This window comes from Eublepharis macularius, chromosome 12 (assembly GCF_028583425.1).
Source record: "Eublepharis macularius isolate TG4126 chromosome 12, MPM_Emac_v1.0, whole genome shotgun sequence".
NCBI lineage: Eukaryota > Metazoa > Chordata > Lepidosauria > Squamata > Eublepharidae > Eublepharis > Eublepharis macularius.
The window spans coordinates 38,598,533-38,612,965 of NC_072801.1; the positions used below are offsets into that span (position 1 = coordinate 38,598,533).

A 14,433-nucleotide genomic window follows, 5' to 3' on the forward strand; every position below is an offset into this window, starting at 1 on the left:
GGTTGCCATCGGGGAAAAATGTGGGAAATAAATGAAATAAAATGTAACAAATAAATTGTGGACACATGTAGGGGAACAGGCAGGGCCAGTACACTTTTTCCTACTCGCCCTCTATAATAAAATGTAAGGAAACAGTTAAGTAAATGGAAAATTATCAGATGCACATCTTGGCATCTACAGTTCTTTTCTTTTACTTTCATTGTCCAGTAACAGCTAAGTTGCACTGTTTATGAAACCTACTGCTTGTTGCCTGAATATATAGAATTCCAGTTTAACTAATCATCTGTGTGAGTACCTGTGTTTTGGAAAGGAACGTGTAATATTCCCATGTATGAATACCTTTGAATCACATTGGCCCTCCAGGACTACAATGTCCAGCCTTTCAAGCAAACTGAGACTGGGGTAGAAGCAACAATCAAGGGGCAGGAGCACCTTCTCTCTATGCCCTTTGCAATTTTGGGCCAAGCTAGAAGTGATGAGTTACACTTGAATGGCAAGTGAACAGAAGACAGAGGGCCAAGCTACAAGTGACGAATGACACTTGAACGGCAAGTGGATTGAGTGGAGGGCAAGTGAACAGGGAGAAATACACTTGCCGTTCAAGTGTCATTCGTCACTTGTAGCTTGGCCCTCACATGTATTCCTCCCTGTTCACTTGTGCTCCCCTTGCACTCCATTGAGTGCACTCAATGGAGTGCAAGTGAAGCGCAAGTGAACAAGGAGGAATACATGTGAGTTTGTTCACTTGCCATTCAAGTGTAACTTGTCACTTCTAGCTTGACCCTTATCCCTTCTGCAGAAAGGGCCAGGTTGTAATGTTGTTACACAGAGTTGTTACTGCCCCATTCAAACCTGAACAGAAACTTTATTTAAAGATGGGAAAGAAGTATCAGTTTTGACCGCCGTGTTGATAACAAAAAAGCAATGACAGCGTTTTTAAAGTCAGTGTGCCCCTTCCCCAATTTTTTCTGTTGCCAGCTCCTGACAGAGGGTCTCTAGAAATCATGTGTCCTCCCACTAGATGCTAATGTGCCTAAACCTGGGCCCACTACGAAGGCAAAGGAGGTGTAGAAATATTTTAACAATACAGTAAAAACATACTTCTTAAAGCCTTATATTAGTTTATGGAAAGGCAACTAAGGAGTAAGCAATCCATACGATTATTACAAGATTACTACCTTGGATGCATTTAGAAGAGCTTGTAAGTGCCAAAGTAGATGTGACGGCGTCCTTGTGGCAATCACGAGGACGCTGTCATGTCTAGTTTGACCCTAAGATGGTGCTGTTTAGAAGGATTTTCTGTTCCGACTTGCGTTTTAGCTGCTTATATGGATTATAGCGGAGTGGACTACCGTTCTTGATGGTGTATTATTTTAATTGCCAAGCATGTGCAAAAATACATTGCTTTTATTATTTTAATTGCTAGTCTTTTTATTATATTTTGTGAAACAAATAGAGGTTATGAACAGTGTAGAACTGGTAGTTAGAGAGAAACATTTCTCTCCCTATTTTATGAGAGCTCATGATCAGCCATCCAGTGAAGGTATTAAGACAGATATAAAGGGTTGCCTGGTAGGAGCTAGAAATACTCCTGGAATTACAACCAATCTCCAGACTAGAGATCAGTTCCTCTGAAAAAAAAATGGCTGGTTTGTAGGGTGGATTATGGCATTATACCCTGTTGGGGGTCCCTCCCCTCCCCAAATCCTGCACTCCCCAGGTTTTGCCCTGAAATCTCCAGGAATTTCTCAACCTGGTGCTGGCAACTTTAGATCCTCCATACAATGCATAATTAATTTGTAGTGATCACTAATGTGGTGACAGGAATTGGCTAAAATAGATAAGTCAAATTTACAGAAGACAGACGTACAGGCAGCAATGTTACAGTAGCTAAATAGAATGTTCATCTTCACAAAGGTAGCCTGTCCCCAAATGCTGGACATTGGGAGTCAGCCAGGGAGGGCTGTTTCCTTAAGCTAATGAATATCCAAGAGGCATACAGCTGGCCACTGTTGAACACACTGCATTAGAAGGACTCAGTCTTGGACAGGATATTTCTTGCATTTTCATGATGAAATATCCATATCTCTTGTTTGGGTATTGCCCAGTGCATTTTAGAAGAACATCTGGGAAATCTTGTGATGTATGGGCCAAAACATTGTCTACCATATTCCCATTTCAGGGAAGACTGAAAGCAATAGATTATCTGCTGTGGACAGAAGCCTTTAAGTAACACAAAAGGCATGTGTGGGTGGGGAGTTGGGTTTCATTAAAGCCTTTGAGTGTCCCGACATGCTCAATTACTTGCAGTTCAAAGATGGAAGGCAGAGGGGGGGGGCAACATTAATCCCATGTTGTTTTTGGCAGTCACCACATAGAATACCCTCTAAGTCATCTTTGGAACTGTACAGTCAGTAAGTGGATGTGTCTGAACAAGCACCAAGCCAAGCCTATGGTAGGCAAAGGACTAAAAATGACACTAGGTTTAACTGGTATATCTAATTGCTATCATTTGAAAAAAATCAGCATTAGGGCAAATGATCAGATGAACTGATGATTAAAATCAGTAATCTCCCAAACATGTTAATGGATGTAAATAAGAAAATGCCTACTATACTAGAACAAGGGCACACTTTGTCCTGCATCCTCCTGGCCCCAACAGGCGAACTAGAACTTCTTAGAATATCTATAACAGGGCACAGAGTCCAAAGCCTTCTCTTATTACTGATCTCTATCAACTGGTATTCAGAGGTACACTGCCTCTGAATATGGGGAATATGTCCAATAGTTTTTGACTCACAAATCTGCTGATAGATCTATGTTTCGTCTGGACCGTTTGATTTTTTTTTAAAATACAGGAGTGTTCATTTATCCAAGCCAAACACAGGCTTGCTACTTCATCTGTGAGAACCAAGCCCTAGGGACAAAAGAATGGTCATTTCCACACACATTGAATAATGCACTTTCAATGCACTTTAGCAATCCTTTGGAAGTGGATTTTTTGTTCCACGCATGGAGAAGCAGTTCCAAATGTTCACTAAAGAGTATTGAAAGTGGATTATCCAACGTGTGTGGAAGCAGACAATGTTTATTCTTTTTTAAAGCAGCTGGATTTTTAAGGCTTTAAAAATTATTTTCATAGTTTATAATTTTATAATGTTTTACTTTGTAAGCTACCTCAAGTAGATGATCTGGAGAGGCAGTATATAAATTTTTCAAACAAATAGATAAGAACTGGCTTCCTGACTCAGGCGATCCATTCTGCAGTTAGCAATACTGCTCTGGGAATTTACAAGCAGGCAAGAAGGTAATAATAACACAACGGCTGATTCCGCACACGTTGGATAATGCACTTTCAATGCATTTTATCAATCGTTTGCGGTGGATTTTTTGTTCCGCACACAAAAAAATCCATTCCAAATGATCTATAAAGAGGATTGGAAGTGCATTATCCAACGTGTGCGGAATCTCTCTCTCTGTCCCCAGCATCTGAGTTATACTGCCTTTATACACTGAACTTCTATTTGGTTATCATAGCTAATACCCATCATTTTTTTCCTTGCAACCTGATTCAGTTTCTTAGTTTGTTTGGAACCACATCTCATTTGGTTTCAGGGGACCTTATTTTCAAGTTGGGTGTTTGAGATTGTAGCCTTAAACATACAACACAGAAGTTATACTGATATGTACTCCGGTACCATTCACGTCGTCTTGCCCCTTCTCAGGTCCATTTATTTATTTAGGATCTTTCTACGCTGCCTCTTCAGAGTCCTACTCAGTGGGCTGCTATTTGATTATTTATTTTGCCAAGGTACCTCGGGGCATGTAGGTGTTCTGATTTTGGACAGGAACAGAACCGGTGCTACGCCAGCTGCATTGGCTGCCAGTGGAGTACCGAATCAGGTTCAAGGTTTTGGTGTTAACCTACAAAGCCCTACGCGGACTGGGACCGACGTATCTGAGGGACCGTCTCTCACCATATGAGCCCCGGAGGACTCTCCGCTCTGGCGGAAAACATCTTTTAAGTGTCCCTGGCCCTAGGGAGGCCCGCCTGGCGTCGACCAGGGCCAGGGCCTTTTCAGTCCTGGCCCCGACCTGGTGGAATGCTCTGTCTTGCGAGACAAGGGCCCGGCAAGATTTGCTTGCATTTCGCCGGGCCTGTAAGACAGAGCTATTCCGCCAGGCATATGGCTAACGCCGGGCAGTGCCCGCCCCCCCCCCCGTGAAGGGGGGGTTAAACCATCACCCCTATGCAAACACAGAGGCATGTATGAACCACTGGGCAGCATGAATTGTTATATTTAATGTTTTTAAATGTTTTTAAACATGTTTGTATTTGTTATCCGCCCTGAGCCTGCGAAAGCAGGGAGGGCGGAATATAAATATAATAAATTAAATTAAATTAAATTAATCCTACTTGAGGCGGCTTACAGTTAAAACAATGGAACAATATAAAAACAAGCCATTAAAAATAAGCCACTGAGCATAAACAGCAGAAAAACTATCCATAAAGCAGAAGCAGACCATTAAAACAGTTGGTATGATAACCCTCGCCCCCAATTAAAAGACTGGATTAAAATATGTGTTTTGGCCTGGTACCTAAAAGAAAATAAAGTAGGTGCTAGGCAAGCCTCAAGTGGAGGGTGCTGCAGAGGCATGGTGCCACTACAGAAAATGCACTGTCTCTATTTACCACTCACCTCACCTCTGAAGGTAGGGGCGCAGAGAGCAGGGCTTGCGAGGCAGATCTTAACTGATGGGCTGGATATTACAGGAGGCGATGGCCCTTCAGGTACCCTGACCCCAAGTCATTTAGAGCTTTAAAGTTAAGAACCAGCACTTTGAATTATGTCTGGAAACAGATGGGTAACCAGTGTAAAGCTTTCAGCACAGAGATTATATGATCCCTGTATTCCCATACTCACATACCATGCTCCGCAAATAGTTTGACGTTGCATATCTTACAGCCTGCCTCCTCCTCTTTTGTATGTCACACTATGAACTCTTAGATCTGTCTTCCAAAGTGTAACATTCATGTGCTAAACTCAATCCCCAAAGGACAACCTAAGGCTTGTAGTTGTATTCCTTCCCTGCAACTGTCTCCTTTAGGGACTTGCCAGATGCCTTTTTGGAAATCTTTTAAAGACTTCACTACTGGAGATGATTCTGGGTGCTTCAGGTTAAGCTTTTAATAAGCATTGATTTTTAAGAGGCTTCATTTAACCTGATTTATATGGGCAGTTTAACTGGCTGCCTTCTTTACTGTGATTTATCCTAAATTATCCCTAGGTATGATGGAGGGGAACCAACAGCTAGAAAGTATTCCAGGACTGCCCATCACTTATACTCCTCTCCTGGCACTTCATTGAGAAACCCTAAATTCATAATGAAGCATGCAAACCTAAGTGAAAATTAGGGCTGGAAACAAATTTTTAAAATCTGCAAAATGTATAAATTATACAGTTTAAACCCAGGAGAAAAAAAAGAAAAGTGAGATTCTCAGCATGCTGAAGTCTGTAGGCTGGATCCTTTCCACTCAATCTCACCCTGATTTCCCTCCTCAATGAACTCAATGAACTTTCCCTTCCACCATGAACTTTGTCCAAACAACTCACAATCAGAGCTGGTCTGAGCACTAAGTCAACCCAGGCAATCATCGCTTAGGGCACCAGATTTTGAGAGGTGCCAAAAAAGGTGAGAAAATCCTCCTCTGTTGGGTTGAACAAAAGCTTGGCATGAACTGGCTTCTAGAATCTCCCTGTCAGATGACTCTGGTCTTCTATAGCTGTCATGATGGAACAAGGAGGGCTTCTGAAGCGCTCATTTATTTTGACATTGTTCCTTTTGAATGCCTAGTAAGAAACAGCTTACATTCTAGACTTCTCATTTTTCTCTCTGTTGAACAGGGGAATCAAAGTCATAGTTCACCTAGTGTGCCCCAAAACCTTGGGTTAGCCCCTAGGACAGCTTTTACAAACAGCCCCTCCTCCCTGTTTCACCAGTGGAAAAGCTGGTGAGATCCAACCTGGCTTCAGTAGCATTTCATTCATTCACATTTGTTCCCTATGGTTCCCTATATACTCTGTTTCTCTTTGGGTTGGATCCAGCCAGCTTTTTTGCTTCATCTGCCTCAATTTGCCTTCATAATACAGATGCTGATCCACACTGCTTTTGTCTATGAAGGCCCCACATTTCCTAGCATTGCCTTTTTGAGTAGTCAAGGGATATCTCCTTCCTTTTTCAGCAGGAGAAAGACTGATTGCTTGATACTCTTTATTTTGCCTAGGCTAGTAACATCTTGTTCATTATATAATATTCATTTGGGGAAAGACACATTTGTCTCAGGAACACCGTTGCTGGGCTAGTCACACTCCATTACCTATTTGACAAATCCAACAGGACTTAACTTTGGGAAGGTGATTTGTGGGGACCTCCAGTCTTGACTGGTTCCACAGTTTTAAAGAAATTCATGAACTAATACCCAGTTCCCAGAAGCACAGGCATATCTGGTCAACTGTGGACAATGAATGTGCAAAAAGAAAAAGGACAGCTGCTAGCAATTTTGCTGTCTCATCAGTTCCAAAAACAGCCATAGGATTCAATTAATTTCAAAACTCACCTGGGGAATCTGGGGTATACTTTTGCTCACATGGGATAACTTGTGCTGGACTCTGGGTTGGGGCTTGCTTCAACTGGAGAGGCTGAAAAGTGGGGTCGATTTCCAGGATCAAGCGGTTCAGGTTCTCAATGGATATATCCAGACTAGGTGAGATTGGACAGGTGCCATCAGTTGTGTTTAATGGTTCCTCTTGCAGACATTTGTCTTCCAGGCCAGGAGACATCATAGGTGTGGTCTCTGGGCTATGTTTACCAGAGCCAAAGAGCTCAGTCCTGGGAAATGAGCATCCAGTAGTTTGAGCTACTGAGCTTTGTCTGTCCCAACCCTCGGTTGAGTAATAAAAGTACTTTGCTGGCAATGTGTGAGAGGACAAGCACCCATGATTGTGCAAACACTGTTCTCCCTGAGATGAAACACATATTGTCTGTCCAACCCGTACCACATGGCTTGGGATGACCTTTGACATCCTTTCACTATTTTCAAGAATTATTCTTTTTCTTGGCCTTTGATAGAGAAAGATTTCGCCAAAGGCAATTTCCCCCCCTCTGGTCTGTCTCAAATAGGAAGAGCCATGTAAACAGAACCTTTAAAAATAAAAGAAGAAATGGTTATGAACAGTCAAGAATGCCTGCTAGCCTCATAGCAGCATATAACGGATAAGATGTGGTTAGGGAGGAAAGCTTATCTTTTGGCACTAAGGACTAGAGGTGCTGTGAATTCCATGACAAACTTGTTGAGCAGTTGAACTTACCATGTTCACTTGAGATGATCAGATATGAGCCTGCCAGTCACCAGATCCCATTGTTTCAGCACCAAATGACTTGAACATCTGCCAACAGGTTTGCATTGGGCTTTTACAAAACTGTGCATGTGCAAAACTGCTATGAATCCAAACCAATTGGAAGCCATTCATGTTGCTAAGGATTACTGAGATGAACACCAAGCAATAGCATTTAAACACAGTTTAAAATGAATGAGTTATAAGATTTCTGATCTGATTTAACTCTTTAAACTATTGCAGGCTGAACAAAACAATGATGCAGCAAGGATGAGGGGAAGTAGAATTCCACCAGGCTATGTGAGAACAGGCATATGTGCAAAAAAGTTGAATTGCACTGTTGGGAAGGGATATGTTGAAGCAACCTGGGCAGATTCCAGATGGCTAACGTTCACGCGGAATGTCATGCCTTGTTGCGGGGAAAATGTGAAATATTGCGTTTCCTTGCGCGAGTTTTGCGTAACATCATGCGACGTCGCGCAAAACTCACACAAGGAAACGCGATATTTCGCATTTTCCCCGCAACGAGGCACGACGTTCCACGTGAACGTTAGTCATCTGGAATCGGCCCTGTTGAACAGCCACAAATGGGTTGATGACCAGATAAATGCTGCATCAAAAAAACAGCTGCCTGATCATCACTGGTGAACAGGACATGTGCCAAACAGTGGCACTTGCAACTGATGTGGATATGGAGTCAGTGAAGAGGCTCAGAGAAAGGGTGGCCCTCTGGATCTTCCATTGCTATGATGGTCTGAAGAGGGAAGTGAGATATATAGCCTGAGGGATAACCAGCAAGAAGGTGGAAGGGCTACAACATACTATCCAGCATCCAACAGATGATGTAAACTTGGAAAGCTCCCATTACCACATTGAAGGTTGCTGCCGTAGAGATCCCCTACATGTTATGACACATTGCTGAACCCAGGCACATTGAATTCATGTGTCCTGTCATTACCTGTGTGGCACCGGCTGTTGAAGCATAACCATTTCCTTTTTTCAAAAAGGAACACTATGCAACAGTATGCTTAATTTCACAACAGGCCTAGTTACAGAATAGCTACAAGTCAGCCAGAGGCAGCCAGATGTCTGGATAGGAGGCTACCAGAAAGGCATTAGCGTTGTGTTTTTTTAAAAAAACTGGTAGGTTTATTGTTTGTGGTCAAAGGCCATTACAATCCATAAACATAAAACAAATAAACCAGTCTAACATATAATCATATGTACAAATATAAGAGATTAAATGATCTAGGCAGAAAATACCAGTCAGATAAAAGCACTGCTATCACTGGAAACAGCGCTAGCCTGAATTTTCTTGGCTGCTAAGGCGAAAATTAGCATTGTGTTAGATCTAATGATACATGAGTGGAAGGGACTTAGCACAGTTCCACTTGTGGAAGTAATAACACAAGAGCCATAGCAGCAAAGAGCACTTCAGAATAATTTCTACTGAAATAACAATGTGCTTATGGAGTGTACAGCAGGCGATTGGCATGATTATATTTCATTTGCTGTCAAAATTATATTGGAAGAAATACTGTGTGCTCTCTTTTGTGCATGTGGAAAAGATAGTGGGGACACAATCACTTTCACTTAGTGGCAGCAGACAGCGAAGAGTAATTTTAGAGTTTCTGCTTGCTCAAGAACATGGAAGTTTTCTGTGGGATCCAATCTACACTGTGTACATGCATACACATTTGCATGTGAAATCAAAATGCATGCAATTCTCAAAGGGTTAATTTTGAGAAGAGTTTTTTGAGAACTTTAAAAACAGCAACTCTAACTATCACAATAACATGATTTAAAGGGTACCCTCAAAATGTACCTCCAAAGCTAAACAGGGACAGGCACCAGAAAAATCAGGAGGACTCTACTGTAAACAGTGACCATTGGAATGAAAGTTGGTAAGGAATCACACCGGCCTACAAAAAACTTCCCAAAGCTAAAGTTGTTTAATACCTTTTATTAGGATCAACCAAAATATCCCAAAGCACTGTGCATCACAAAACATGCATGTATATTTTAGCAATCTCGACCAGAAGTGGACAGAAGGTGAAGGATTTTAAGTAGTAGGCATAGAGAGGCAAGTGGACTTGAAAAGGAAGGAGCCACAAAATGTGGCAAACACATATATGTACCCATAGCACAGACAAGAAGACAGAGGTACAGAAAGTCAAAACAAGCTGAATTTATACAGCATGCATTTGGCAGTTTACCTAGCTGTCTTGTTGACCTCAGACACACCCCATGGCAACTTCACGTAAGTGGACTTAAGATACTACACAGTTTTATCAGCTATTGAAGCATAGCCTTTAGGAATAGACAAATTGGTTTTTCGGTCAGTGTTTGTAGCTCTAGGTCAGGGTGGAGGAGGCAAGGCTTACAACTGGCACCATACGTCATGTCTAGTAAGGGCTGACTAACTGCCCTGAAGGCTGATAGGAGAGGCGGACAAAAAAAGAAGGCTTGAAAACCAGCCAGAACATGATTCCTTAGAAATTATATAACTATTGGACTTAAACAAATCACTCTTTCCTGTCCCCCCCCCCCCAGGTAACCTTTTCAATAGCTGCCCTCTTGGTTGGGTTGTTCTCTCCAATTAAGGGACAGCTTAGCAGAGCAAAACAGAAGTCACACCATATTTGCACATTGTTTTATGTGCACAACTGGATAAGCACTCCAATACTGGTACAAAAAGAGGAACAGAACATCTCTAATTTCATAGGCAATGATCATTATAACAAAGCACCAGCTTTCTCCTGATTTCCCTCCTTCCCCTGATTTTTCTCCTTTCCAAATCAGGTTGGGGTGGTGATAGGAGCTGCTCAAAAATGCAGTGGGGACTAGTGGGGACTGGGAGAGAGAGAGAATGTGCTTCAGGATTCTATCCTTGCTTGGAACTTCGTGCAATCCTTTTGCCATTCAAAGACAGACCTCTCTAGTTCTTCTCAGATGTTATCACACACACCCATCCATCCTGCATATTAGGACTGGAGCATGCATTACTTGCAGTTCTCCTGATACATGGGTTACATGAACAGGGCAACAGGTATATTTACCCTGTGCATATAGCTTTGGTACATGTGAACCCTGAAAAATCCAGTGGTTAGTTCATATGTACTGAACCTATATGCATTTAGTAAATATGTGCATTGACCCTGATCATGCAACTTTTGTGTTGGCAGGTATTGGGAAGATTGTAGGTAGCATATATTCTTGTGACCCATGGCTGATGGACTCCCAGTATGCATGATTGTAACATCTGAAAGGGGCCTCTATCAAAACCATTGCTAAGAAAGCAAGCGTTTTGTAAAGGTTGTTGCTGAGGGGAAATCTGCTAAATATGGAGCCATGAGCACAAGTAAGCAACTGCACACCCGAATAAGTGGACAAATAATGGTAGTGCAAATAGTTGCTCCAAGAAGATTGTTCAGACAACCTGTGCTAACACTGAAAGACTACACAGTCAAGGTAATACCAGGTTAAGAACTCCCAAGGCAATATTTTTATAGCTTTTAAAACATTAAGCACTGCACAAAAGCTAAAATGAGAAAATCCCTGCCTGCAGGCTTACATTCTACAGTAAGAAAGGAGGAGAGAGCAACCACAAAGGAGAAGCTGGAAGCTAAACAGAAAGGTAATCATAGACAGATGTGCTCCCCCCCCCCCGGGGGGTGCTGTTGAAAAATAGAAAGGAAACCAGCAACGGAATCCTTGAATCTGAAGGTTACCAAGTAAGATACCAGAAGAACCAAAAGACTGGCAGGATGAAGAGAGAAAGGCATAGAGAGAAAAACATGGGCTAGAAACTGTAAACAAAATGTAAGTCATAATGAAGAAAAGCTGTAATTCCATCCAGAATGTATGAAATGTGTACAGATGACTTATTTATTTATTCACTCCATTTATAACTTTTGTCCACAATGAGAATGCAAGCTGGTTTACTACATTCTCCCCTTCTCCTTTTGGTGAGGTAGGTTAGGCTGAGAGTATGTGACAGGAAGTTTGAAGACTTGAGATAAAGTCTTGCCCTTCTATAGTTTGCTCTTGCCTTCTTTCTCTCTCATTCTCTCTCTCTTTCACAGAGAGAGAGAGACGCACACATTTTTTCCAATTCCCAGTTTTATATGTGAAGAAATAAAAATGCCTTTGTATCATTTAGGTTCCCAAGACCATGATTTTTGATGACATGCTCACTTGAGACTGTGTGATAACTGAGGCTGTTATTTCTGTCGCAACAAAACAGGGCCTGGTAGCCATGGCAACCAGATCCCTCTATCTGGGCACACCCTCTTAACCTGAGTGAGCCGCAAAAGAACCCATTGATGATTAAGGAATGTGTAATCTGTGGATCCAGCCCTTTCCCACCTCACTTCTGGGATAAAGGAATGGCTGATAATCTGTTTGCCGTCACAGCTCAAATTTCAAGAGGGAAAACCAAACAACTCCAGAGCCAGACTTTAATATCATCGTTCACACCAAGAAAACTTTTCCCAGATGTGGTCAATATGATATGCTTATAATGTGCAGAAGTTCAATAACTGTCTGCATCAGAACTCATCGGCTCCCACCCAGTGTGTTCATTTCCCGTTTCTGTCTCAGGCTATAATTTTTGGCACCCCTATAACCCTCTCTTCTGGGCAAGAGTCACCATGGAGATTCACAGGCCTGCATTCAGGTCTGTTATGCAGTTTAGTATTGGAGTCTTAAAGAATATGAAGAAGGCCATGCTAAATTAGACCAGTGATCCATGTCATCCAAGCAACCTGTTTCCAACAGTAGCCAGTCACAACTGGAGGTAATAAATTCCAATAAATAAGGTACTATATTAACAGGAGATGTAGCTTTCTCCTTCCTCCCCCAAGAAAGCAGATCTGAAATCTTTTAAAAGATCTCTGAAGAAAGGAAGAACATCTCATACTATTGACTAGATAAACCACCAATGGCTTTAAAACAATGGAGGGTTAGATAGTACATTAGGATAGAGTTTCATTTTCTTAAGAACAGCTCAATCAGTGGGAGAAACTTGTGGAAGACTTTTTAATGGAATTTAGACTGAGCAAGCCTCTGTCAGGGATTACTGATGCTTGAGAAATCCTGTCTCAGATAGGACTGTCCATTTTTGTTTATCCTGTGTCCTCAACATATAGAAAAGCAGCAGCTTAAGCTTTTCCTAACATGGGGAATGTAGTGATGGGGAAAGCTTCATCTGCTAAACTGAAGTTTGTCTTGCAAAGGCACGGAAGCCCAGCTACAGAAAAAAAAAAATTGGCCACCCAAGCTATAGGGTCAACAGGGACACTAGCTGACCCACTTGATTCTTTCTTATCTCTCCTTTGCAACAACCAGTGTGATGTAGTGGTTAAGGTGTCAGATTAGTTCTGGGGAAACCCACGTTCAAATGCTTATAGGGGACCTTAGGCTAGGCACTCTCTCTCAGCCTAATTTACCTCACAGGATTGTTGGTGAGGACAAAAACACAGGAGAACCAGGGCCGATTCCAGATGACTAACCTTAAGTCGCTTCATGCCGCCCTCTTCCGGATCGCGACGGGGAAAATGCGAAATATCGCGTTTCCTCGCGCGAGTTTTGCGCGACGACGCGCAAAACTCGCGCGAGGAAACGCGATATTTCGCATTTTCCCCGTCGCGATCCGGAAGAGGGCGGCATGAAGCGACTTAAGGTTAGTCATCTGGAATCGGCCCAGGTGTGTTGATCAGCTCCTTGGCAATAGAACAGAATAAAAATGGACAGACAGACGAGTTCTCTACCCACAGTATCTTGACTACATCTCTCTGCTGCATCTGCATACTTTTTTTTTCCCTTGGCCACCTTCTTGGACAAACCTTTGCTCCTTCCCTTTTTTCTCATCTTGCTCCGTAGCAGCCTAAATCAAGGCTTCTTCCAGAAATTACATTACTGATATTTTCAATACTTCCCAATCATTCAAGTTATTTCACTTGCTGGAAGAATAGAAATGACAAACAACCAAAGATATCTTTCCTGAACAGTCTGGGAGCCACATTTGAATTGCTCGTAAATTTCACGTGGCTCCTGAGTCATTGTTTGACTAGCCAGGTTATGTCGATCCAGGGCTTACCTCTGGACTCGCTCTGTCTGCCTCTGCATGCATATACTCCACAAATGAATGGTTTCTTAATATACCACCCTATATTATCAAGATGTTCCACAAGTAAAAACAAAAAGCGAGAAAAGATTGCCCCCATACCTGTGGGACCTACACAGTAAGAAATACACTGGACAGATCATGCAATTTCAGGAAATCCATGCAAGTTTTGCATAATGCATACAGAATGAAGAATATGAATGCCTTGGACATGACAAGATTCAACAGTTTTTAGCATGGTATTCTAGCCCTGCAGACTTAAACCATCTTGTACAAAGATCTTTCCATTCTTCCTCCCACTGACATTTTCAAGAAGATTGCTGAATTTACATTCCAGTGCATTAGAAATCACATATCTGAGCAGAAATTACACATCTTTGGTCAACGGCACAATGTTGAAAAAAAAAGGTAATTGTCAATGGAGAACAAGCAAAAAGCAAGCAGAAAAGAAAGAGTTTTTCTCATTACCTGTTCTTTACTGATGTCTTCAGTCTCTGTAACGTGGTAGAAAGAAAGCAGAAAGTGTGAGCAGATCTCAATGCCTTCAGGGGCCTGTTGCTGTTACAGTAGTTCTGTCCCACCTATGCCAGGTGATCTCATGGCTGCCACACCTAGATTCTGTAAGGTGTGTCTTGGCTTATGTCCAGCAGTGATGAAAAAGCCAAAGGAACTGACTTTAGAGACAGGCAACTGTTCTGCAGACTCTCTTTACAATTTATAGCTCTGAGTTAACAGGAAGACATGGGCCTACACATGAACCTCTTTCATGGACATTTGGGACTGTATAAGCACTCTTTCCTGGTTGAGATCTAACTATGGGGAATGCAGCTCTTTTGAGGGTTTCAGCACTGGTGAAATACTCAAGGTTGAAGGGTTCTTTAATCCTATGTGGAGGGTGTAATTTCCTTC

At 42.1% G+C, this 14,433-nt stretch overlaps 1 protein-coding gene across 2 annotated transcripts in view; it reads right to left on the reverse strand.

The window, feature by feature from the left end:
- TNS4 (tensin 4) overlaps window positions 1-14,200 on the reverse strand; it is a 38,966-nt gene extending 24,766 nt beyond the window's left edge. For both annotated transcript variants that reach the window (XM_054993457.1, XM_054993456.1), the window contains exons 1-2: window positions 13,993-14,200; window positions 6,620-7,203 (exon numbers count right to left, since the gene is read on the reverse strand). In XM_054993457.1, coding sequence (XP_054849432.1) covers window positions 6,620-7,085 — 466 coding nt within the window. In that variant the 5' untranslated portion in view covers window positions 7,086-7,203; window positions 13,993-14,200. The remainder of the gene's footprint in view (window positions 1-6,619; window positions 7,204-13,992) is intronic.
- Between the last annotated feature and the right edge of the window lie 233 nt (window positions 14,201-14,433).